The sequence below is a fragment of the Trematomus bernacchii genome, unplaced genomic scaffold (genome assembly GCF_902827165.1).
Source record: "Trematomus bernacchii unplaced genomic scaffold, fTreBer1.1, whole genome shotgun sequence".
Lineage (NCBI taxonomy): Eukaryota > Metazoa > Chordata > Actinopteri > Perciformes > Nototheniidae > Trematomus > Trematomus bernacchii.
Window position 1 is genome coordinate 290,186 of NW_022987589.1, and position 26,194 is coordinate 316,379.

At 38.0% G+C, this 26,194-nt stretch overlaps 3 protein-coding genes and 2 long non-coding RNA genes across 6 annotated transcripts in view; all 5 read left to right on the top strand.

The window, feature by feature from the left end:
- The first annotated feature begins 326 nt into the window (after window positions 1–326).
- On the top strand, window positions 327–1,150 carry LOC117481393. The gene is made up of 3 exons (XR_004555774.1): window positions 327–409; window positions 838–937; window positions 1,041–1,150. It is a non-coding gene; the product is annotated as an uncharacterized LOC117481393 (long non-coding RNA).
- A 3,416-nt stretch (window positions 1,151–4,566) lies between these two features.
- On the top strand, window positions 4,567–10,789 carry LOC117481390. Its single transcript, XR_004555769.1, has 5 exons — window positions 4,567–4,833; window positions 6,076–6,346; window positions 7,590–7,860; window positions 9,102–9,367; window positions 10,611–10,789. It is a non-coding gene; the product is annotated as an uncharacterized LOC117481390 (long non-coding RNA).
- A 1,571-nt stretch (window positions 10,790–12,360) lies between these two features.
- On the top strand, window positions 12,361–14,189 carry LOC117481372 (zinc-binding protein A33-like). The gene has a single exon (XM_034129043.1). It carries the CDS (start codon window positions 12,431–12,433, stop codon window positions 13,610–13,612), a length of 1,182 nt encoding a protein of 393 aa, XP_033984934.1. The 5' UTR covers window positions 12,361–12,430; the 3' UTR covers window positions 13,613–14,189.
- A 1,963-nt stretch (window positions 14,190–16,152) lies between these two features.
- Window positions 16,153–26,194, top strand: part of LOC117481369 (nuclear factor 7, ovary-like) — an 83,931-nt gene continuing 73,889 nt past the window's right edge. The window contains exons 1-2 of one of the 2 annotated variants that reach the window (XR_004555768.1): window positions 16,153–16,332; window positions 17,578–17,766. The gene's annotated coding sequence lies outside the window, so the exon portion shown is untranslated. Of the gene's footprint in view, window positions 16,333–17,577; window positions 17,767–26,194 lie in introns of those variants that run through there. The other variant, XM_034129038.1, reaches the window with a different exon arrangement.
- Window positions 17,786–19,623, top strand: LOC117481373 (zinc-binding protein A33-like). Its single transcript, XM_034129044.1, has one exon. The coding sequence runs from the start codon at window positions 17,882–17,884 to the stop codon at window positions 19,061–19,063; it is 1,182 nt and encodes a 393-aa protein (XP_033984935.1). The 5' UTR covers window positions 17,786–17,881; the 3' UTR covers window positions 19,064–19,623.

Below are 26,194 nucleotides of genomic sequence, written 5' to 3' on the forward strand. Positions count from 1 at the left end.
TTGGAGACCCCTACAATAGACAGTCCATAGTTTGTACTTTTTATACAAACACTTATTTTTGTCCAGTTTCCCAACATATATATGGAACTCTGTGTGATGTCGCCCGAGCCAATGGCTGGTGTTTTTTTGGTTTTCTGATTCTAAAACGTCATTGACAACAGGCTGAGATTCTCACGGCTGATTGGCTTTTGCGAGAAATCGTCACGCCAGTGTTTCATTTTACAGGCTGCATACTCATTAAAAGAATCCACAAAACTGAGTAATCTACTTAACTGAATCCATTGCATATCAAAGTAAACTGTAAATGTTACAAAGAATCAATGTCTTGTTTTGCAATGTCCTTCCATGCAGCGGACCATCACCTTCATGCCGCTGAACCAACTGTTGGAGAAACGGAGATGGACCGCAGGTGAGTCTGACAACCTGCACTCACTGCATTTCACATATTCCAAACATGTTAAGACCAGCATTCATCCTACTCTGCCTTACACTAGCTTGAATAACCTGCCTATCAATTGTCATTCACACAACATTAAATGATGCCCAATAAAAAGCTGTGCTTTTATTTCCAGTCAGTCCTATACAGATTTTGTGACTAGATTTTTAGACGACTGGTCAGTCACTTTTTTTATTGGTCATTTGTTATGCTATGCTAAAGGATTTCTTTTCAAAATACGTTAGCACAGCATCATTCTTAAAAAAAAGGAGTAGATTAGTTGATTTTGTTGACTAAGAATTTCTTCAGTCAAGACCAGCGCTAAAATGAATAAGAGGAAACAATGAATTGATTATGGAGCTTATTGCAGCGATGGCTCAGAGTGATTCCTCTCTTCACAGGAATGCCGTGATAGCCGGCCTTTAGCAAACAGAAGAGCCGATTGATGGCATCACTACGCTAGCGGGTGCCAAGTGTGCCATTGGGCTCCTCGTGTCTGAGGTGAGCAAGTACTCAAAGATAATTTCAAATCACAACATCGTAATATATTATTCATATGTTGAGTTTGTGTTTCTGAAAAATCAACTGTTCCCTTTTCATTCAGCTGGTGTGTGCGAAGAGAGAACTGAAGCAGGCGAAGGAGAATGCGGCGGTAACACTATTATTTATGTTAACGTTATCGTCTTCCATCTGTTTCCATTATTTTAATGTAAAGTTAAAATATATAAATGTAAAATACAAGGTACTAGACTTAAAATCAACTGGGGGGAAAAAATACTTTTTGCTGTTTGTCACTATGGTGAAAAACACTTTTACATCAGAGTACTACCACACTTTCTACCTTTACTTAAGTACAAGATCTGAGTACTTATCCCACCTTTGATGTAACATTCAATAAAAGATCTTAGCTACACCCCCCTCTAGTCACTATGATATGAAATGGGTATGGGAGTTTAAACAGGGATTTTGATTGGGTGAGAAAGGGGGGATGGGGTAGTAATTTCATCCAATCAGAGTTCTTTGAATAATTAAACTGATCAACTTAATTAGCTCAATTAAGTTGATTTGACCACGGAACATTGCCATATGGCGCAAGGAAACAAAAGAGGGGGGAACTAATTCAAAGTAAAATAATGAGGATTTTAAATTAACTGGTTCCCCAGACGTCAGCAAGCGGGATGTGGAGTTGTAATTAAAACAACCTTCTACGACCCTGAACACATGACTCCCATCTGCACTCTCACAGACACTTTCACTGAGAAACTCTTCCCATATTTTTATATTGGAAAAGCTGGTGATGCTAAAACTGCTGATATCAAAATCTGTCAGAGTGAGATTCCTCTGTGATGCTCAGGAGTGTTGGTTCAGACTTTATTCTGACTTCACTGTCCGTCTACATCTCTTTGGAACAATCAAGAAAAGAATCAACAGATAATGAGATATTAATCTTTGCATGACATTTTTACACATTATAATCAAAGAGTCAGTGAAAAACAAAAACAAACAAAACAACTTGATTGTTTATTGCTATAGTTTATTTTGTATCATACTTTATTACAGTGTGTTTATAGTTTTCATTTAACTCACTGACACTTTATTAAAATCGGAAAATCATTTTAAAATATATTGAGGCATGATTGATGAATGTTCACATTTTGAATCCAAAAATCTTTAAAAGAATGAATTTATTTTCTGTTTTTCTTTGTAATGGATGAAATGAGAAAGTTTGATTAAGTTTTGTGTGAATTCTTGAAGAAATGTAAGAAGTTTGTATATCGTGCTGAAACGTCATGAAATCAACCAAACTAACAAATCAAAGCTGTCAGTTCTCCTTTTATCAACATCTAGTTTCTAGTCAAACATCATGTTATAGCAGGATAAGTTATCAGTTTAACTATTTTATATTTTTGGGTCTTTTGATGAATTATTTTTAGATATGTTGTTTTTCTGCAGGGAGCAAGTCATTTAATACATTTAGTTTAATTAATTATTTCATTCTTACAATGTTCTTTTGTTAGCCTACTGTATGTGACATTTTCAGTCCTATATAGATGGACAATAATATTTATGGTAATTGAAAATATCAATTTCTAATTAACCTAGAGGGAATAACAGCTGTATAATTAAGTGTAGTATTTGTAATGCTGCTTCAGATATCTTGTGATTAAATAACCAGCAGTTTAATTCAGAAATGTGTCTATGAGGTTGATTTCTGTTTCTGTAAATAAATAATCTGAACATCTTAATGATGTAATCTCTTCTTTAATGCATTGCATCCCTTCAAACATATGTTTTAACCTTTACATTCATAGATGCCAAACTCCTGAAATCTCTGTCTCCTTGTGTGAAGTCATGTGACGGATGAACCTGCTGTAAACAAAGAAGCTCCCACCCTGATGAAGGAGACTCAGCAGAAAACATGTGAGGGGTAAAGCATGGCATACTGGAGCTGTGCCACGTGTTTGATTTGATGGAGTTGTTTTGATTCTCTCTTAGAAACTGTCAGGAGTCACATTCACATTCTCCAACTCCACTGCAGCATTATAACAAATACAAAGTAGCTTCAACATTAAAAACAGTAATGCATTATTTATTCACTTTGATCATTTGTCTTCATTCACTTCAAACCCAAATGATCCAGTTGTAGAAAAAGAAGTAAGTAGAAGTACCAGAGTGTAGGAATACTATGTTACAGTAAAAGTCCTGCGTTACAAATGTTCCTCAAGTAAAAGTAGACAAGTATTCTCATCAAATTATACTTAAAGTAGCAAAAGCAAAAGTACTTATTATGCACATTGGCCTATTTCGGGAGTAATATATATAACATATTTTGAATATAATTTTTAATGCAAAAATATGTTTATCCTTGCATGAAGTAATTTGTATTTACTTTAGTGTAGTTTGTGAATTTAGCTTTGTACAGTACTTGAGTAAATTTACTTAGTTACTTTACACCACTGGTAATATCAATGCAAAAACAAAATGTCACCTTAACTCATGTCATTAGTCAGTGCATGGTCTGGTAAAGGAACATATACGATGGTGATGGGGAACTGCGAAGTCCAACTCCTCTCCATCTTTGAAATATGAAGTTGAAGTGTACGCTCTGACGCAGCTGCAGCATTCTGGTTGTGAAATACTTCATGTTGTTTGCATCAGTTCCAGTAACACGGTGGAGGGGGATTGTAGTGATGGGACTCTGCGTTGATGTAGCAGCTGGTTTCGGTCTGGATCTCTGGGAGATTGTGACCTCTGGAGTGGAGCTGCTGGGTGAAGATCTTCATGTTGACCCAGTGGTTTGACCCAGGAGAGCGGAGCAGCCGGTGTCAGCGGTCTCACCTGGATCATCCTGAGGTGAAGCTGGAACCATGAAACAAGGAGGAGGTTCAGTGGAGACAGGTTTCATCAGGAGGGTTTCATGTTTCCTGTTGATGTTCTGCTGCTGATGCAAAAGAGTTCACTGTTAAAGTAGTTCAATGTGAGAGGAGATTAAAGATGGCTGGACCTGTTGGTCTGTTTAAGCTGCTCTTCATGAATCATCCACCAGAGGGCAGAGTGTGAGAGTGACTGCTAGTTTCCTCTGTCCCTTCAAATAACTGGATAAGGTCACATCAGGTGAGGTGAGTTGGTGTCAGGTTGAAAAGTATCTCCATGTTTGTTCCTAATGTTAAATACATGAGTTATTTAAACATCATGTCATCCAGGAATAAAGCAAGATTACACATCTATGATTTCAAGGATATGTTAGATCATGATGAATGGATACCTTTATAATATATGGACACATCTGTTTTATTTCTTGATATCTTTAATAATAACTTGTGTTTATTAATAATGTATTTCTTTAACAATATCAGTAGATTTTATTTGAAAGGAACATGAAGATGTGAGGCAGGATAAAAGTTTAAGGAAAGTCATGTGACAGCGGCTGAAAGAAAATGATGTCAAACTGGTTTGACTGAACAGCCTGTTGATATGTTCCACCCTACTTCGACTCAAACACAACAACCATTTCCTTCTTGAATGCATTTGATGAGCTTTTAGATTTTGACGATATAAAACACCAAGAAAGATGAGCTTTAAAAGAAAAAGAATGTATTTAACCTCTTGTGTTTTTCTCCAACAGATACCTGGACAAAGTCATCATCCTGAACTGAATACCAAAGAACACTTCCCTCTGAAAGACATCCTGACTCCATCTGCTGGTGAATACATGACATAACTGCATTCCTGCTGTTGATCATTCATCCTGTGACGGAGGTGAGAGGAAACCAGAGACTGGATAAAGGAGGGAACCAAAGAAGATTTAGACATTGTTGGAGACGCCATCAGAGGAGGTGAGATCTCTGCTGGGAAACACACACTTGGAGAGAATAAAGAAAAGAAGTGGAGAGACTGTGAGTTGCTGAGTCCTGAACATATCTTTATGTTTCTTTTAACTACATCAACAGATTTGAATTGAAATGAACAATATGATTTCCAGCAGGATGGAAGTTAATCAATTAAACTAAGATAATGAGAAATCTGTATTTTCTTTAAATAGATTGAGGCTAAATACAATTAACTTTCATTTCCTGAAAACCCTGTTTTTTAAAAACCTGTTACTCTCCTATTTATACATTCTAAATATATGTTAGACATTAACTGAACATGCGTTGATGTTTCAAAAACAACTAGATCATTATTTATTTTGCAGGGGTTTGTCTCTAAAAAGGAAATCCAGAAAGTATTGAAATGAACTCATGTGGTGTGATCCTTGATACCAAGGAGAGGGTGAAGATATGATCACATGAATAAATGAGAGTGAGAAAGTGTCAGGAAGAAAAACACATGCACTCGAGTTGATAGACTTTAGACTATATCAGGATTATGATTTCTACATTAACTGAGATAAATGTTAAACATTAAATGAAGTTTGCTCTCATGCTTTGAAGAAATATTCACAAAATGAACTGAACATATTTGAGCCACTTTGACTTTTAATGACCGATAAAACACGATAAACAAATGAAAACTGAGCAACAGCTCTGGTTCCTAACAATTCACATGGAGAGAGATTATCTTTAGTTTCCACCTGTCTCATTTAAGGTCCCGCCCTCCCTAGCAGATAGATCATGTGACTTCATTATGATGTCCTCTAAATCCACACAACTGTAGACTGTGAAGGAAGGAGAAAGCACAAGGCCCATTTTAATTTACTAATCATATTATTAGAATTATTTCAGTTTAAATTGTTGAAAAAACTCGACTCTTTATTGTCATTTTCAAAAGGACATATTATTCTCATTTCAGGTTCATATTTTTTTATATCAAATCCTACAATGTAGCTGAGAAGTTGTGCGTGCATAAGTGAGTCTTGTAAGTGAATAATCTTTGGGGGAAGGAAGGAACATGAAGATGTGAGGCAGGATAAAAGTTTGAGGAAAGTCATGTGACAGCGGCTGAAAGAAAATGATGTCAAACTGGTTTGACTGAACAGCCTGTTGATATGTTCCACCCTACTTCGACTCAAATACAACAACCATTTCCTTCTTGAATGCATTTGATGAGCTTTTAGATTTTGACGATATAAAACACCAAGAAAGATGAGCTTTAAAAGAAAAAGAATGTATTTAACCTCTTGTGTTTTTCTTCAACAGATACCTGGACAAAGTCATCATCCTGAACTGAATACCAAAGAACACTTCCCTCTGAAAGACATCCTGACTCCATCTGCTGGTGAATACATGACATAACTGCATTCCTGCTGTTGATCATTCATCCTGTGACGGAGGTGAGAGGAAACCAGAGACTGGATAAAGGAGGGAACCAAAGAAGATTTAGACATTGTTGGAGACGCCATCAGAGGAGGTGAGATCTCTGCTGGGAAACACACACTTGGAGAGAATAAAGAAAAGAAGTGGAGAGACTGTGAGTTGCTGAGTCCTGAACATATCTTTATGTTTCTTTTAACTACATCAACAGATTTGAATTGAAATAAACAATATGATTTCCAGCAGGATGGAAGTTAATCAATTAAACTAAGATAATGAGAAATCTGTACTTTTTAAAAAGAATATGAGGCTAAATACAATTAACTTTCATTTCCTGAAAACCCTGTTTTTTAAAAACCTGTTACTCTCCTATTTATACATTCTAAATATATGTTAGACATTAACTGAACATGCGTTGTTGTTTCAAAAACAACTAGATCATTATTTATTTTGCAGGGGTTTGTCTCTAAAAAGGAAATCCAGAAAGTATTGAAATGAACTCATGTGGTGTGATCCTTGATACCAAGGAGAGGGTGAAGATATGATCACATGAATAAATGAGAGTGAGAAAGTGTCAGGAAGAAAAACACATACACTCGAGTTGATAGACTTTAGACTATATCAGGATTATGATTTCTACATTAACTGAGATAAATGTTAAACATTAAATGAAGTTTGCTCTCATGCTTTGAAGAAATATTCACAAAATGAACTGAACATATTTGAGCCACTTTGACTTTTAATGACCGATAAAACACGATAAACAAATGAAAACTGAGCAACAGCTCTGGTTCCTAACAATTCACATGGAGAGAGATTATCTTTAGTTTCCACCTGTCTCATTTAAGGTCCCGCCCTCCCTAGCAGATAGATCATGTGACTTCATTATGATGTCCTCTAAATCCACACAACTGTAGACCGTGAAGGAAGGAGAAAGCACAAGGCCCATTTTAATTTACTAATCATATTATTAGAATTATTTCAGTTTAAATTGTTGAAAAAACTCGACTCTTTATTGTAATTTTTAAACGGACATATTATTCTCATTTCAGGTTCATATTTTTTTATATCAAATCCTACAATGTAGCTGAGAAGTTGTGCGTGCATAAGTGAGTCTTGTAAGTGAATAATCTTTGGGGGAAGGAAGGAACATGAAGATGTGAGGCAGGATAAAAGTTTGAGGAAAGTCATGTGACAGCGGCTGAAAGAAAATGATGTCAAACTGGTTTGACTGAACAGCCTGTTGATATGTTCCACCCTACTTCGACTCAAATACAACAACCATTTCCTTCTTGAATGCATTGGATGAGCTTTTAGATTTTGACGATATAAAACACCAAGAAAGATGAGCTTTAAAAGAAAAAGAATGTATTTAACCTCTTGTGTTTGTCTTCCAACAGATACCTGGACAAAGTCATCATCCTGAACTGAATACCAAAGAACACTTCCCTCTGAAAGACATCCTGACTCCATCTGCTGGTGAATACATGACATAACTGCATTCCTGCTGTTGATCATTCATCCTGTGACGGAGGTGAGAGGAAACCAGAGACTGGATAAAGGAGGGAACCAAAGAAGATTTAGAGATTGTTGGAGACGCCATCAGAGGAGGTGAGATCTCTGCTGGGAAACACACACTTGGAGAGAATAAAGAAAAGAAGTGGAGAGACTGTGAGTGGCTGAGTGCTGAACATATCTTTATGTTTCTTTTAACTACATCAACAGATTTGAATTGAAATGAACAATATGATTTCCAGCAGGATGGAAGTTAATCAATTAAACTAAGATAATGAGAAATCTGTATTTTCTTTAAATAGATTGAGGCTAAATACAATTAACTTTCATTTCCTGAAAACCCTGTTTTTTAAAAACCTGTTACTCTCCTATTTATACATTCTAAATATATGTTAGACATTAACTGAACATGCGTTGATGTTTCAAAAACAACTAGATCATTATTTATTTTGCAGGGGTTTGTCTCTAAAAAGGAAATCCAGAAAGTATTGAAATGAACTCATGTGGTGTGATCCTTGATACCAAGGAGAGGGTGAAGATATGATCACATGAATAAATGAGAGTGAGAAAGTGTCAGGAAGAAAAACACATACACTCGAGTTGATAGACTTTAGACTATATCAGGATTATGATTTCTACATTAACTGAGATAAATGTTAAACATTAAATGAAGTTTGCTCTCATGCTTTGAAGAAATATTCACAAAATGAACTGAACATATTTGAGCCACTTTGACTTTTAATGACCGATAAAACACGATAAACAAATGAAAACTGAGCAACAGCTCTGGTTCCTAACAATTCACATGGAGAGAGATCATCTTTAGTTTCCACCTGTCTCATTTAAGGTTCCCGCCCTCCCTAGCAGATAGATCATGTGACTTCATTATGATGTCCTCTAAATCCACACAACTGTAGACCGTGAAGGAAGGAGAAAGCACAAGGCCCATTTAATTTACTAATCATATTATTAGAATTATTTCAGTTTAAATTGTTGAAAAAACTCGACTCTTTATTGTCATTTTCAAAAGGACATATTATTCTCATTTCAGGTTCATATTTTTTATATCAAATCCTACAATGTAGCTGAGAAGTTGTGCGTGCATAAGTGAGTCTTGTAAGTGAATAATCTTTGGGGGAAGGAAGGAACATGAAGATGTGAGGCAGGATAAAAGTTTGAGGAAAGTCATGTGACAGCGGCTGAAAGAAAATGATGTCAAACTGGTTTGACTGAACAGCCTGTTGATATGTTCCACCCTACTTCGACTCAAATACAACAACCATTTCCTTCTTGAATGCATTTGATGAGCTTTTAGATTTTGACGATATAAAACACCAAGAAAGATGAGCTTTAAAAGAAAAAGAATGTATTTAACCTCTTGTGTTTTTCTTCAACAGATACCTGGACAAAGTCATCATCCTGAACTGAATACCAAAGAACACTTCCCTCTGAAAGACATCCTGACTCCATCTGCTGGTGAATACATGACATAATTCCTGCTGTTGATCATTCATCCTGTGACGGAGGTGAGAGGAAACCAGAGACTGGATAAAGGAGGGAACCAAAGAAGATTTAGACATTGTTGGAGACGCCATCAGAGGAGGTGAGATCTCTGCTGGGAAACACACACTTGGAGAGAATAAAGAAAAGAAGTGGAGAGACTGTGAGTTGCTGAGTCCTGAACATATCTTTATGTTTCTTTTAACTACATCAACAGATTTGAATTGAAATAAACAATATGATTTCCAGCAGGATGGAAGTTAATCAATTAAACTAAGATAATGAGAAATCTGTACTTTTTAAAAAGAATATGAGGCTAAATACAATTAACTTTCATTTCCTGAAAACCCTGTTTTTTAAAAACCTGTTACTCTCCTATTTATACATTCTAAATATATGTTAGACATTAACTGAACATGCGTTGATGTTTCAAAAACAACTAGATCATTATTTATTTTGCAGGGGTTTGTCTCTAAAAAGGAAATCCAGAAAGTATTGAAATGAACTCATGTGGTGTGATCCTTGATACCAAGGAGAGGGTGAAGATATGATCACATGAATAAATGAGAGTGAGAAAGTGTCAGGAAGAAAAACACATACACTCGAGTTGATAGACTTTAGACTATATCAGGATTATGATTTCTACATTAACTGAGATAAATGTTAAACATTAAATGAAGTTTGCTCTCATGCTTTGAAGAAATATTCACAAAATGAACTGAACATATTTGAGCCACTTTGACTTTTAATGACCGATAAAACACGATAAACAAATGAAAACTGAGCAACAGCTCTGGTTCCTAACAATTCACATGGAGAGAGATTATCTTTAGTTTCCACCTGTCTCATTTAAGGTCCCGCCCTCCCTAGCAGATAGATCATGTGACTTCATTATGATGTCCTCTAAATCCACACAACTGTAGACCGTGAAGGAAGGAGAAAGCACAAGGCCCATTTTAATTTACTAATCATATTATTAGAATTATTTCAGTTTAAATTGTTGAAAAAACTCGACTCTTTATTGTAATTTTTAAACGGACATATTATTCTCATTTCAGGTTCATATTTTTTTATATCAAATCCTACAATGTAGCTGAGAAGTTGTGCGTGCATAAGTGAGTCTTGTAAGTGAATAATCTTTGGGGGAAGGAAGGAACATGAAGATGTGAGGCAGGATAAAAGTTTGAGGAAAGTCATGTGACAGCGGCTGAAAGAAAATGATGTCAAACTGGTTTGACTGAACAGCCTGTTGATATGTTCCACCCTACTTCGACTCAAATACAACAACCATTTCCTTCTTGAATGCATTGGATGAGCTTTTAGATTTTGACGATATAAAACACCAAGAAAGATGAGCTTTAAAAGAAAAAGAATGTATTTAACCTCTTGTGTTTGTCTTCCAACAGATACCTGGACAAAGTCATCATCCTGAACTGAATACCAAAGAACACTTCCCTCTGAAAGACATCCTGACTCCATCTGCTGGTGAATACATGACATAACTGCATTCCTGCTGTTGATCATTCATCCTGTGACGGAGGTGAGAGGAAACCAGAGACTGGATAAAGGAGGGAACCAAAGAAGATTTAGACATTGTTGGAGACGCCATCAGAGGACGGTGAGATCTCTGCTGGGAAACACACACTTGGAGAGAATAAAGAAAAGAAGTGGAAGAGACTGTGAGTTGCTGAGTCCTGAACATATCTTTATGTTTCTTTTAACTACATCAACAGATTTGAATTGAAATAAACAATATGATTTCCAGCAGGATGGAAGTTAATCAATTAAACTAAGATAATGAGAAATCTGTACTTTTTAAAAAGAATATGAGGCTAAATACAATTAACTTTCATTTCCTGAAAACCCTGTTTTTTAAAAACCTGTTACTCTCCTATTTATACATTCTAAATATATGTTAGACATTAACTGAACATGCGTTGATGTTTAAAAAACAACTAGATCATTATTTATTTTGCAGGGGTTTGTCTCTAAAAAGGAAATCCAGAAAGTATTGAAATGAACTCATGTGGTGTGATCCTTGATACCAAGGAGAGGGTGAAGATATGATCACATGAATAAATGAGAGTGAGAAAGTGTCAGGAAGAAAAAACACATACACTCGAGTTGATAGACTTTAGACTATATCAGGATTATGATTTCTACATTAACTGAGATAAATGTTAAACATTAAATGAAGTTTGCTCTCATGCTTTGAAGAAATATTCACAAAATGAACTGAACATATTTGAGCCACTTTGACTTTTAATGACCGATAAAACACGATAAACAAATGAAAACTGAGCAACAGCTCTGGTTCCTAACAATTCACATGGAGAGAGATCATCTTTAGTTTCCACCTGTCTCATTTAAGGTCCCGCCCTCCCTAGCAGATAGATCATGTGACTTCATTATGATGTCCTCTAAATCCACACAACTGTAGACCGTGAAGGAAGGAGAAAGCACAAGGCCCATTTTAATTTACTAATCATATTATTAGAATTATTTCAGTTTAAATTGTTGAAAAAACTCGACTCTTTATTGTAATTTTTAAAAGGACATATTATTCTCATTTCAGGTTCATATTTTTTTATATCAAATCCTACAATGTAGCTGAGAAGTTGTGCGTGCATAAGTGAGTCTTGTAAGTGAATCATCTTTGGGGGAAGGAAGGAACATGAAGATGTGAGGCAGGATAAAAGTTTGAGGAAAGTCATGTGACAGCGGCTGAAAGAAAATGATGTCAAACTGGTTTGACTGAACAGCCTGTTGATATGTTCCACCCTACTTCGACTCAAACACAACAACCATTTCCTTCTTGAATGCATTGGATGAGCTTTTAGATTTTGACGATATAAAACACCAAGAAAGATGAACTTTAAAAGAAAAAGAAAGTATTTAACCTCTTGTGTTTGTCTTCAACAGATACCTGGACAAAGTCATCATCCTGAACTGAATACCAAAGAACACTTCCCTCTGAAAGACATCCTGACTCCATCTGCTGGTGAATACATGACATAACTGCATTCCTGCTGTTGATCATTCATCCTGTGACGGAGGTGAGAGGAAACCAGAGACTGGATAAAGGAGGGAACCAAAGAAGATTTAGAGATTGTTGAACTGGGTAGCCATCAGAGGAGGTGAGATCTCTGTTGGAAAACACTTATTTGGAGTGAATAAAGAAGAGAAGTTGGTGAGTCCTGCTCTGTAGAAATAACTTTAATACCAAATGGCTGAGGCAGAAAAAGGAGAGAAGAAGGTGGAGGTGGTGTGTAGTAAACATCCAGAAGAGCCTAGATTGTTCTGTATGGATGAAGAGAGAGCTGTGTGTCCTTTCTGTGAGTTTTCTCTCCACCAGAGTCACAAGGTGGTTCCTGTAGAACAAGCAGTCAGTGAGCTGAAGGACCTGCTGAAATCTGACTTAGAGTCTCTGCAGGACAAGAGGGACAAATACAAAGGAGTGGAGACGACATACAATAAAGTGATTCAAGTGTCCAAGAAGCAGCTGCTGTCCACAGAGAGGCAGATCAGAGCAGAGTTCATCAAGCTCCATCAGTTCCTGAAAGAGGAAGAGGAGTCCAGACTGGCAGCTCTGAGGGAGGAAGAGGAGCAGAAAGGGAAGACTATCAGCAGAGAGATGAAGAGCATTCAGGAGCACATCTCCTCTCTGTCACACAGTATCTCTGCTGTTGAAGAAGAGCTGCAGAAACACAACGTGCCCTTCCTCAGCAGTTATAAAGCCACTCAGAGCAGAGCCAGAGTCCAGAGCTCACTGTCAGACCCACAGCTGCTCTCAGGAGCGCTGACAGATGTGGCCAAACACCTGGGCAACCTGTCCTTCAGAGTCTGGGAGAAGATGAAGGACCAGGTCCACTTCAGTCCTGTCCTTCTGGACCCAAACACTGCACACAGCCGGCTCTATCTGTCTGATGATCTGACCAGTGTGAGATTTGGAGACACAGATCAGCAGCTTCCTGATAATCCAGAGAGATGCACTAAGTATGCTGAAGTTCTGGGCTCTGAGGGCTTCAGCTCAGGGAAACACAGCTGGGAGGTGGAGGTGGGAGATCTTCCTTTCTGGCTTATAGGTTTGACTAAAGAGTCAGTTGACAGGAAGGGAGTGAGATTTTCCTCACCAGAAGATGGAATCTGGTGTTTATGGCATGACGATGGAAAATACACTAGTGGTGCTGGTGAGGCTGTCAGAGTGGAGAAGAATCTCCAGAGGATCAGAGTCCAGCTGGACTATGAGAGGGGGGAGGTGTCCTTCTACGACCCTGAACACATGACTCCCATCTGCACTCTCAGAGACACTTTCACTGAGAAACTCTTCCCATATTTTCATATTGGAAAAGCTGGTGATGCTAAAACTGCTGATATCAAAATCTGTCAGAGTGAGATTCCTCTGTGATGCTCAGGAGTGTTGGTTCAGACTTTATTCTGACTTCACTGTCCGTCTACATCTCTTTGGAACAATCAAGAAAAGAATCAACAGATGATGAGATATTAATCTTTGCATGACATTTTTACACATTATAATCAAAGAGTCAGTCAAAAACAAACAAAACAACTTGATTGTTTATTGCTATAGTTTATTTTGTATCATACTTTATTACAGTGTGGGTTAGGGTTAGGGTTTAACTTTTTTATATTTTTGGGTCTTTTGATGAATTATTTTTAGATGTGTTGTTTTTCTGCAGGGAGCAAGTCATTTAATACATTTATTTTAATTAATTATTTCATTCTTACAATGTTCTTTCGTTAGCCTATGTAACATTTTCAGTCCTATATAGATGGACAATAATATTTATGGTAATTGAAAATATCAATTTCTAATTAACCTAGAGGGAATAACAGCTGTATAATTAAGTGTAGTATTTTTGATGCTGCTTCAGATATCTTGTGATTAAATAACCAGCAGTTTAATTCAGAAATGTGTCTATAAGGTTGATTTCTGTTTCTGTAAATAAATAATCTGAATATCTTAATGATGTAATCTCTTCTTTAATTCATTGCATCCCTTCAAACATCTGTTTTAACCTTTACATTCATAGATGCCAAACTCCTGAAATCTCTGTCTCCTTGTGTGAAGTCATGTGACGGATGAACCTGCTGTAAACAAAGAAGCTCCCACCCTGATGAAGGAGACTCAGCAGAAAACATGTGAGGGGTAAAGCATGGCATACTGGAGCTGTGCCACGTGTTTGATTTGATGGAGTTGTTTTGATTCTCTCTTAGAAACTGTCAGGAGTCACATTCACATTCTCCAACTCCACTGCAGCATTATAACAAATACAAAGTAGCTTCAACATTAAAAACAGTAATGCATTATTTATTCACTTTGATCATTTGTCTTCATTCACTTCAAACCCAAATGATCCAGTTGTAGAAAAAGAAGTAAGTAGAAGTACCAGAGTGTAGGAATACTATGTTACAGTAAAAGTCCTGCATTACAAATGTTCCTCAAGTAAAAGTAGACAAGTATTCTCATCAAATTATACTTAAAGTAGCAAAAGCAAAAGTACTTATTATGCACATTGGCCTATTTCGGGAGTAATATATATAACATATTTTGAATATAATTTTTAATGCAAAAATATGTTTATCCTTGCATGAAGTAATTTGTATTTACTTTAGTGTAGTTTGTGAATTTAGCTTTGTACAGTACTTGAGTAAATGTACTTAGTTACTTTACACCACTGGTAATATCAATGCAAAAACAAAATGTCACCTTAACTCATGTCAGTCAGTGCATGGTCTGGTAAAGGAACATATACGATGGTGATGGGGAACTGCGAAGTCCAACTCCTCTCCATCTTTGAAATATGAAGTTGAAGTGTACGCTCTGACGCAGCTGCAGCATTCTGGTTGTGAAATACTTCATGTTGTTTGCATCAGTTCCAGTAACACGGTGGAGGGGGATTGTAGTGATGGGACTCTGCGTTGATGTAGCAGCTGGTTTAGGTCTGGATCTCTGGGAGATTGTGACCTCTGGAGTGGAGCTGCTGGGTGAAGATCTTCATGTTGACCCAGTGGTTTGACCCAGGAGAGCGGAGCAGCCGGTGTCAGCGGTCTCACCTGGATCATCCTGAGGTGAAGCTGGAACCATGAAACAAGGAGGAGGTTCAGTGGAGACAGGTTTCATCAGGAGGGTTTCATGTTTCCTGTTCATGTTCTGCTGCTGATGCAAAAGAGTTCACTGTTAAAGTAGTTCAATGTGAGAGGAGATTAAAGATGGCTGGACCTGTTGGTCTGTTTAAGCTGCTCTTCATGAATCATCCACCAGAGGGCAGAGTGTGAGAGTGACTGCTAGTTTCCTCTGTCCCTTCAAATAACTGGATAAGGTCACATCAGGTGAGGTGAGTTGGTGTCAGGTTGAAAAGTGTCTCCATGTTTGTTCCTAATGTTAAATACATGAGTTATTTAAACATCATGTCATCCAGGAATAAAGCAAGATTACACATCTATGATTTCAAGGATATGTTAGATCATGATGAATGGATACCTTATAATATATGGACACATCTGTTTTATTTCTTGATATCTTTAATAATAACTTGTGTTTATTAATAATGTATTTCTTTAACAATATCAGTAGATTTTATTTGAAAGGAACATGAAGATGTGAGGCAGGATAAAAGTTTAAGGAAAGTCATGTGACAGCGGCTGAAAGAAAATGATGTCAAACTGGTTTGACTGAACAGCCTGTTGATATGTTCCACCCTACTTCGACTCAAACACAACAACCATTTCCTTCTTGAATGCATTTGATGAGCTTTTAGATTTTGACGATATAAAACACCAAGAAAGATGAGCTTTAAAAGAAAAAGAAAGTATTTAACCTCTTGTGTTTGTCTTCCAACAGATACCTGGACAAAGTCATCATCCTGAACTGAATACCAAAGAACACTTCCCTCTGAAAGACATCCTGACTCCATCTGCTGGTGAATACATGACATAATTCCTGCTGTTGATCATTCATCCTGTGACGGAGGTGAGAGGAAACCAGAGACTGGATAAAGGAGGGAACCAAAGAAGATTTAGAGATTGTTGGAGACGCCATCAGAGGAGGTGAGATCTCTGCTGGGAAACACACACTTGGAGAGAATAAAGAAAAGAAGTGGAGAGACTGTGAGTTGCTGAGTCCTGAACATATCTTTATGTTTCTTTTAACTACATCAACAGATTTGAATTGAAATAAACAATATGATTTCCAGCAGGATGGAAGTTAATCAATTAAACTAAGATAATGAGAAATCTGTACTTTTTAAAAAGAATATGAGGCTAAATACAATTAACTTTCATTTCCTGAAAACCCTGTTTTTTTAAAAACCTGTTACTCTCCTATTTATACATTCTAAATATATGTTAGACATTAACTGAACATGCGTTGATGTTTTAAAAAACAACTAGATCATTATTTATTTTGCAGGGGTTTGTCTCTAAAAAGGAATCCAGAAAGTATTGAAATGAACTCATGTGGTGTGATCCTTGATACCAAGGAGAGGGTGAAGATATGATCACATGAATAAATGAGAGTGAGAAAGTGTCAGGAAGAAAAACACATACACTCGAGTTGATAGACTTTAGACTATATCAGGATTATGATTTTCTACATTAACTGAGATAAATGTTAAACATTAAATGAAGTTTGCTCTCATGCTTTGAAGAAATATTCACAAAATGAACTGAACATATTTGAGCCACTTTGACTTTTAATGACCGATAAAACACGATAAACAAATGAAAACTGAGCAACAGCTCTGGTTCCTAACAATTCACATGGAGAGAGATTATCTTTAGTTTCCACCTGTCTCATTTAAGGTCCCGCCCTCCCTAGCAGATAGATCATGTGACTTCATTATGATGTCCTCTAAATCCACACAACTGTAGACCGTGAAGGAAGGAGAAAGCACAAGGCCCATTTTAATTTACTAATCATATTATTAGAATTATTTCAGTTTAAATTGTTGAAAAAACTCGACTCTTTATTGTAATTTTTAAAAGGACATATTATTCTCATTTCAGGTTCATATTTTTTTATATCAAATCCTACAATGTAGCTGAGAAGTTGTGCGTGCATAAGTGAGTCTTGTAAGTGAATAATCTTTGGGGGAAGGAAGGAACATGAAGATGTGAGGCAGGATAAAAGTTTGAGGAAAGTCATGTGACAGCGGCTGAAAGAAAATGATGTCAAACTGGTTTGACTGAACAGCCTGTTGATATGTTCCACCCTACTTCGACTCAAACACAACAACCATTTCCTTCTTGAATGCATTGGATGAGCTTTTAGATTTTGACGATATAAAACACCAAGAAAGATGAACTTTAAAAGAAAAAGAATGTATTTAACCTCTTGTGTTTGTCTTCCAACAGATACCTGGACAAAGTCATCATCCTGAACTGAATACCAAAGAACACTTCCCTCTGAAAGACATCCTGACTCCATCTGCTGGTGAATACATGACATAACTGCATTCCTGCTGTTGATCATTCATCCTGTGACGGAGGTGAGAGGAAACCAGAGACTGGATAAAGGAGGGAACCAAAGAAGATTTAGAGATTGTTGAACTGGGTAGCCATCAGAGGAGGTGAGATCTCTGCTGGGAAACACTTATTTGGAGTGAATAAAGAAGAGAAGTTGGTGAGTCCTGCTCTGTAGAAATAACTTTAATACCAAATGGCTGAGGCAGAAAAAGGAGAGAAGAAGGTGGAGGTGGTGTGTAGTAAACATCCAGAAGAGCCTAGATTGTTCTGTATGGATGAAGAGAGAGCTGTGTGTCCTTTCTGTGAGTTTTCTCTCCATCAGAGTCACAAGGTGGTTCCTGTAGAACAAGCAGTCAGTGAGCTGAAGGACCTGCTGAAATCTGACTTAGAGTCTCTGCAGGACAAGAGGGACACATACAAAGGAGTGGAGACAACATACAATGTAGTGATTCAAGTGTCCAAGAAGCAGCTGCTGTCCACAGAGAGGCAGATCAGAGCAGAGTTCATCAAGCTCCATCAGTTCCTGAAAGAGGAAGAGGAGTCCAGACTGGCAGCTCTGAGGGAGGAAGAGGAGCTGAAAGGGAAGACTATCAGCAGAGAGATGAAGAGCATTCAGGAGCACATCTCCTCTCTGTCACACAGTATCTCTGCTGTTGAAGAAGAGCTGCAGAAACACAACGTGCCCTTCCTCAGCAGTTATAAAGCCACTCAGAGCAGAGCCAGAGTCCAGAGCTCACTGTCAGACCCACAGCTGCTCTCAGGAGCGCTGACAGATGTGGCCAAACACCTGGGCAACCTGTCCTTCAGAGTCTGGGAGAAGATGAAGGACCAGGTCCACTTCAGTCCTGTCCTTCTGGACCCAAACACTGCACACAGCCGGCTCTATCTGTCTGATGATCTGACCAGTGTGAGATTTGGAGACACAGATCAGCAGCTTCCTGATAATCCAGAGAGATGCACTCAGTATGCTGAAGTTCTGGGCTCTGAGGGCTTCAGCTCAGGGAAACACAGCTGGGAGGTGGAGGTGGGAGATCATCCTTTCTGGCTTATAGGTTTGACTAAAGAGTCAGTTGACAGGAAGGGAGTGAGATTTGCCTCACCAGAAGATGGAATCTGGTGTTTATGGCATGACGATGGAAAATACACTAATGGTGCTGGTGAGACTGTCAGAGTGGAGAAGAATCTCCAGAGGATCAGAGTCCAGCTGGACTATGACAGGGGGGAGGTGTCCTTCTACGACCCTGAACACATGACTCCCATCTGCACTCTCAGAGACACTTTCACTGAGAAACTCTTCCCATATTTTCATATTGGAAAAGCTGGTGATGCTAAAACTGCTGATATCAAAATCTGTCAGAGTGAGATTCCTCTGTGATGCTCAGGAGTGTTGGTTCATACTTTATTCTGACTTCACTGTCCGTCTACATCTCTTTGGAACAATCAAGAAAAGAATCAACAGATGATGAGATATTAATCTTTGCATGACATTTTTACACATTATAATCAAAGAGTCAGTCAAAAACAAAAACAAACAAAGCAACTTGATTGTTTATTGCTATAGTTTATTTTGTATCATACTTTATTACAGTGTGTTTATAGTTTTTATTTAACTCACTGACACTTTATTAAAATCGGAAAATCATTTTAAAATATATTGAGGCATGATTGATGAATGTTCACATTTTGAATCCAAAAATCTTTAAAAGAATGCATTTATTTTCTGTTTTTCTTTGTAATGGATGAAATGAGAAAGTTTGATTAAGTTTTGTGTGAATTCTTGAAGAAATGTAAGAAGTTTGTATTTCGTGCTGAAACGTCATGAAATCAACCAAACTAACAAATCAAAGCTGTCAGTTCTCCTTTTATCAACATCTAGTTTCTAGTCAAACATCATGTTATAGCAGGATAAGTTATCAGTTTAACTTTTTTATATTTTTGGATGAATTATTTTGAGATATGTTGTTTTTCTGCAGGGAGCAAGTCATTTAATACATTTAGTTTAATTAATGATTTCATTCTTACAATGTTCTTTCGTTAGCCTGTGTGACATTTTCAGTCCTATAAAGATGGACAATAACATTTATGGTCATTGAAAATATCAATTTCTAATTAACCTAGAGGGAATAACAGCTGTATAATTAAGTGTAGTATTTTTGATGCTGCTTCAGATATCTTGTGATTAAATAACCAGCAGTTTAATTCAGAAATGTGTCTCTGAGGTTGATTTCTGTTTCTGTGAATAAATAATCTGAATATCTTAATGATGTAATCTCTTCTTTAATGCATTGCATCCCTTCAAACATCTGTTTTAACCTTTACATTCATAGATGCCAAACTCCTGAAATCTCTGTCTCCTTGTGTGAAGTCATGTGACGGATGAACCTGCTGTAAACAAAGAAGCTCCCACCCTGATGAAGGAGACTCAGCAGAAAACATGTGAGGGGTAAAGCATGGCATACTGGAGCTGTGCCACGTGTTTGATTTGATGGAGTTGTTTTGATTCTCTCTTAGAAACTGTCAGGAGTCACATTCACATTCTCCAACTCCACTGCAGCATTATAACAAATACAAAGTAGCTTCAACATTAAAAACAGTAATGCATTATTTATTCACTTTGATCATTTGTCTTCATTGACTTCAAACCCAAATGATCCAGTTGTTGATCAGCTGTGTTATTTAAGGTGTAATAAAACAGCCTCATTGAAGAGGACATACTGAGGGGTTATACACACAGAGCATGACTGTCTGAATGATTTGCTCTGTAGGAGAGTCTTCACTCAAGATGTACTACTTTCACTACAACATGTATTCATTGTGTAACCTACAGTCTTCAAGGAGAACATATACAAATGTGCAAAATGTGCTCCACATCATAATATGTGATTGCATGGTCACGTTTCACTTCCCGTAAACACCACAAGATGAAGACAAAGTCAAGATGTGTTTAACAGCTGGATCATTTTGAACACTGAACATGTCATTTCTTTCACTTATTCACATGAATATTATTGTTTCATGCACAGGTTGATCAATAGCCATTTTTATTGTAATACATATCCTTCACAGAAACACCATCCTGTTTGACAGACATACTGTATGTCCAGGGAATGTAAGAGATGAATCTCTGCTGTGGCTCTCGTTGTGGCTTCATCAGGCACAAAGTGGTCCAATCATCTCAAACACATTCTTCAGATTGCATTATATCTTAGACATGAGTCTTTCAGCTCTTCACAGTCCAACTGTTGTTTTGAGCTGCTATCATGAAACCTGGTTGTACAAATTATTAACAGAACACTTTAAAAATACTTTTTGCGACAATCTTTTCATTTTCTGTTATCTCATTCCTTCCTTTGTTAACCGGAGTTAGAGAACAACTCAGCTGCTACAAACCTACTTACAGGGCAACATAAGTATCTGTATGAGTGCAGTTTGTCTTTCCTCATGCCAAACACTTTACACCACAAACATTTACTGTTCAAATACAAATCAGTGTCAGCTCCTGCACGTTCTCTTGAAGCCCCGCCTCCAGGAAGTAGTCTCTGTTTAATGAGCCAATTAGGCTTTCCCCTCTCATCCTGAACAGGTCACCCTCCTGGTCAAACGTCAGAGGAAGGCTGAAGATGGGAACTCCCTGGTAGATGGCCTCTTGAAGTGTGTTGGTGACCTTCTGATGTGACCACTCAAGCTCTGCTATCTCCTCAGTGTCAAATAATTGTTGATCTAATTCCTTTATTCATCTCTATAAACATACAAATATAATACATTAGAGTCTATACATTTTGATCTTAATCTCTTCATGTTAGGACACATTTAAGTACGCCTATATTTACATATATCTCCCTGTGTCACATTTTTCTCTCCAAAACATAGTCACGTGACGTAGACGTGAAGAAGTGTGGGCCCACAGCTGAGAGGAGTTACAGTAAGACTGGCCCAGTGTCCTCTGCCATGACAGGGAGATAGAAAGTCTTCAGGTTCAAATCAGAGACAGTGATCATACGGCTGTCTTGCCTCTTCAGATAAAGAAGTGTATTGCTTGCCCTGTCTACATTTGGAAAGAGAGAGGCAGTGTTTCAGCATTGATGATGGAATATAACGTAAATGTTTATTCCCTCTTCTCCTTGTGAAAGATCCAACAATCTTTCAGGGTCAGACATCACGTTGGTTACCTGCAAGTTTCTTTGATTCTTATTACAATGCTCATTAAGATATTCCTTTGCATTGAGGAGAAGACACCACTATGGTCCCCAAGCTCTCAGAAATAATACATCTATTCTCCATAAAGTCCTCAAGACGTTGAAGGGTCAAACTGAAACTTGTAGACAATGTTGGGCATGGAGGGACGAGGGGACCTCAAAGAGAGGTCAGTTCTCATCAACCAAATATCTGCTGCCTGAAGGAACTCTTCACAGTGGACGCTAGGACCAAAGTGACGTGGGACTAATGGTGTAGTGAGGCTCTCTTATATTCATCTCATTCATAAGTCATATCCAGAGGTGGGAGAAGAAGTATTAAAATCTAATACTTAAGTAAAAGTAGAAGTACCAGAGTGTAGGAATACTATGTTACAGTAAAAGTCCTGCATTACAAATGTTACTCAAGTAAAAGTAGAAAAGTATTAGCATCAAAATATAGTTAACCTGTTAAGCCCGAGAGACCCCGGTACCGGGGCACTCCCGCAACATCTTGCAGGAAACAGTGTATGAGGGCATGTTCATTTAATAAACTATGAATGTTTTATATCCATGTAACGGAAAGAAACTCATCTAACTGATCTTTTTTTTAATTTTTTTTTAAATAAAACCCACAATGCTAACGCTGAGCCTCTGAATTAGCAACGAGCGAAAAATGCTAACAGATTACTGCACCGAAAATCACTCACAAAACCTTATTATTTATCTTTTCTGCACATCCATGACATCGTTTCACATCGTGAGGTGACAGAATCGAAGGGTACCCTCATTATCACTCAATTATACGAACTCGCGACTTTATAAACAAAAACAGACATCAAAACATGTGGCGCTAGGTAGCTAAAAATGCTAACATGGTTTACCTTGAAACTGAGCAATCTCATTCCTCTGCATGTTTTTAAAGCTAGGCTAAATGAAATGCTCGTTGATACTTGTAAATGTCTATAACTATGTAAATGTATCCTGTAAATATAATGTATGATGTCCTTTATTGTTTTATGTTTCATGTGGAACCTATATGCTGCAGGTCTCCCTTGAAAAAGAGATCTATGATCTCAATAGGTGCGTTCACACCGGAGTACTTTGGTGTACTTTTCCCACAATAGTTAATCAGAACTACGATATATTTGCGTTCACACCAAAAAGCCCCAGGAACTAAAGTAGCTCAAATGAGTTCGTCCGACCCGCTTTTCAGTCCCTGCTACAGAGCAGGGACTGTCGTGGGAGAAAACAGTTCGTACGTCTGATTGGCTGTGCGGAATGCAAACCACGCCCATTTGACTCTGATTTTTTTTTTGGAAGCGGCCATTGTATTTGCTCGTTTACCCGAAGAGATTACTTTTGTGAAAGCAGTTATTATAGCAACACTAAATAAATCATCGGAGCGGTGGAATTGATGAGGATGTCTCGGCGCTTCTGGCGATTTACTCGGAGGACGCGAAGTGCATTCAGAAGCTTCTACTGCATGCAGTTTCAGTGGATCAGCAAAGTTAGCAGACCTGGCAAAGTCATGTCGTGACGACTACGAAGGTAAAATAAAATACATGCACTGCACTGTTTTAATCTGCACAATACTGGTCTTAGATGTACTTTTATTTGCTCAGTAGATCGAGCTAGCCATGCTAGAACTTGCTAACGTTAGGTCCAAGCTGGCTAACAACATCTAGCTAGCTAGCTATTCTCAGCCGTGCCCGCTATGAACACGTATTGACTTGTGAATAAGTGTGCAATGTTCTGTAATTTGCTTCACTAACTCATGGCACTAATCGTGTGTTTCAGGCGAGGTGTTTCTCTCAGGATTAGAAACTAGTTTTCCCCTCCGGGATAAAACGATAATATAACGTTAGCAATTAGCATGCTAGCTGGACCTCTGTGGCTACACTGAGGTAAACAATAGATTGTAGTTGCTATAATTTCAAGTAATTTGCAACATTCATTCTACATGTTAATGGTAAAAGCTTAAACAGTTGATTACCTGCATGCCACAAAGACTGATGTTCTAATATTTTTGCACATTTAAGTAGAAATGTAATTGAAATTCTATTTACTGCCTAAACATTGTTCCTTGTATTATCCTAAATAGTTTGACCTTGTTTCCTCAGAAGGCTTCTCAGACTACATGGAGGATCCCTCAGAGAAACACAGTTTCCACGTTCAGTCCCCCCCGCTGAGAGTAGGCAGTAGGCTACCATCCTGACCGCTGCTGCCATACTGCAGCAAACAGGAGGGAACGGAGGTGAAAACACACTTTATACATTTAGATATGTGGAGCACAAAGCATTGCTAAAAAACATTTAGCAGCTAAACTGTGGATAACAAGTAAACCACATTGGTTTGTTATTCAATATTCAAAAGCTTTTTGAATCATTACATGTCACTTGTTAGACGCTTTTATCCAAAGCTTACATACTCAATACTGTGGGGAATCCCCACAGGAGCACTTTGGGGTGAAGTGTCTCAGGGACACAACGACATGCTGACTGCAGTGGGGTTTGAACCTGTGCTCCCCTGATCCGAACACCAATGCACTTAACCACTGCGCCACACGCCTCCCTATCATGTCCTGAGAGCCCTCCATCCCCCAATTGCTAGTGCCTTCACCATTTAAAATGTTAATAGTCAAATCAAAGGTGTTCCCCGTGTTCCTCCTGTTGTGTGCCTGCAGAGACAGATTTGGACAATGTTGTCTCGTTGTTGCGATTAAACTGATCTTGTATCTTGCATATTTCAACTTAGGAAAGTGGGCACGCAATGACAGCTTCCTTGACACCATCATGGCGATGGACCGCCGTGCCATGGTCAGCAAGGAGAATGAGGACCTGCGTGCCAAGGAGATGCACGACGAACGGCTGCTGCATTCACACAAGGCCCAGGAATCGAGGTGGAGCAACAAAATACCTTTCTGGCTGGGCTTCTGGCAGTGCTAAGCGAGCTGATTAGATCCAACAGGCCTTCAATACAAAAATTAAGAAAAACTTGTCGTTGATAAACTGTACAATGACTTGTTGGGAGGCGTGTGGTGCAGTGGTCTGGTGCGTTGGTGTTCGGATCAGGGGAGCACAGGTTCAAACCCCACTGCAGTCAGGATGTCGTTGTGTCCCTGGGCAAAACACTTCACCCCAAATTGCCTACACCTGTGACAGTTAATTTTGTATTATTGTGATTATATATATATGCCACTGTTATTAATACTGACACCTAACTTTGCACTAAGGTGTGTCTGCTGCTGAGCCTACCTATTGTTATTATATATATATATATATATATATATATATATTGCCACTGTTATTATATTGTTTTGATACTACTGACACTTATTGATCTGCTGCTGATAAATAAAAGAGAACCTACATGCACGGCACTAGCATCATGACTGTCTTTGTTTAAACCAGCAGCAGTGCAGCGGTACACAGACTAACCTGTGTGTGTGTAACGTAGTTCTTCAGGTGTGCATGCTTAACATGTATGTTAACATGTATGTATACAAAAGCTTTTAAAGAGCTTTCAACCTCATCCCATTGTCTTTAACACACATTTAACATAATATACTCATTAATATACAAATATACAGTATGAGTACTGTTTTGATACTGACATTTAATCTTTGCACTAAGGTGTGTCTGCACTATTGTAATTGTGTCTGTTGACTGGTAAATAAAAGAGAACCAAATGCACTGTACAAAATATCAGCTTTATTGTCAATTTACAATTCCATGCTGTTCAGATGCCTCTCCACAACGTTGCTTCCAGGCGAATACAGAGGAGTTGAAAAGAGCCCTTGGACATTCGGAAATCTTCGATCCACTGCACATGTTGGCAACCACCTCCCACCAGGCCGACGTTCTATTGTTCACCCAGAGTTCCGTAGTATTCGCATATCTGGAACACATACAAAGACACAAATTAGCCCTACATAACTCCATAAATCCTACATTAGATAGTATTAATGTGATTTAATGAACGTACCATTGCTGTTCTTTGGGCGTGATAACGGCCATCATCCTCGGCTGTACAACGGCGAAACATGTCCATCGCGTGTGATTTCGTCGTCTAATCCTTTTGTTAAGGCTTCTTAACCGCCTTCGCCTCCGACTCAGCATTTCTATTGCATTTGAATGGTCGATCTGTATTTGTATTTGTGGCTGAGTTATTGGCTTAAATAACTCAGTTACGAAGCTGTATAACACGACCATCAAAACGTCAACTCCATACCGTGTCTGAGGTCGGAAGGTAAACAGAAGCATACAGCGGAAGCGGAAGTTTTTTTTCTTCTTCTCTCGGTTTTTTGGCGAATTGCAACTTTAAGGTGCATA

Excerpts from the sequence above, each read along its gene's own strand:
- LOC117481373 (XM_034129044.1), top strand. The coding sequence starts at position 17,882 with ATGGCTGAGGCAGAAAAAGGAGAGAAGAAGGTGGAGGTGGTGTGTAGT.
- LOC117481372 (XM_034129043.1), top strand. The coding sequence starts at position 12,431 with ATGGCTGAGGCAGAAAAAGGAGAGAAGAAGGTGGAGGTGGTGTGTAGT.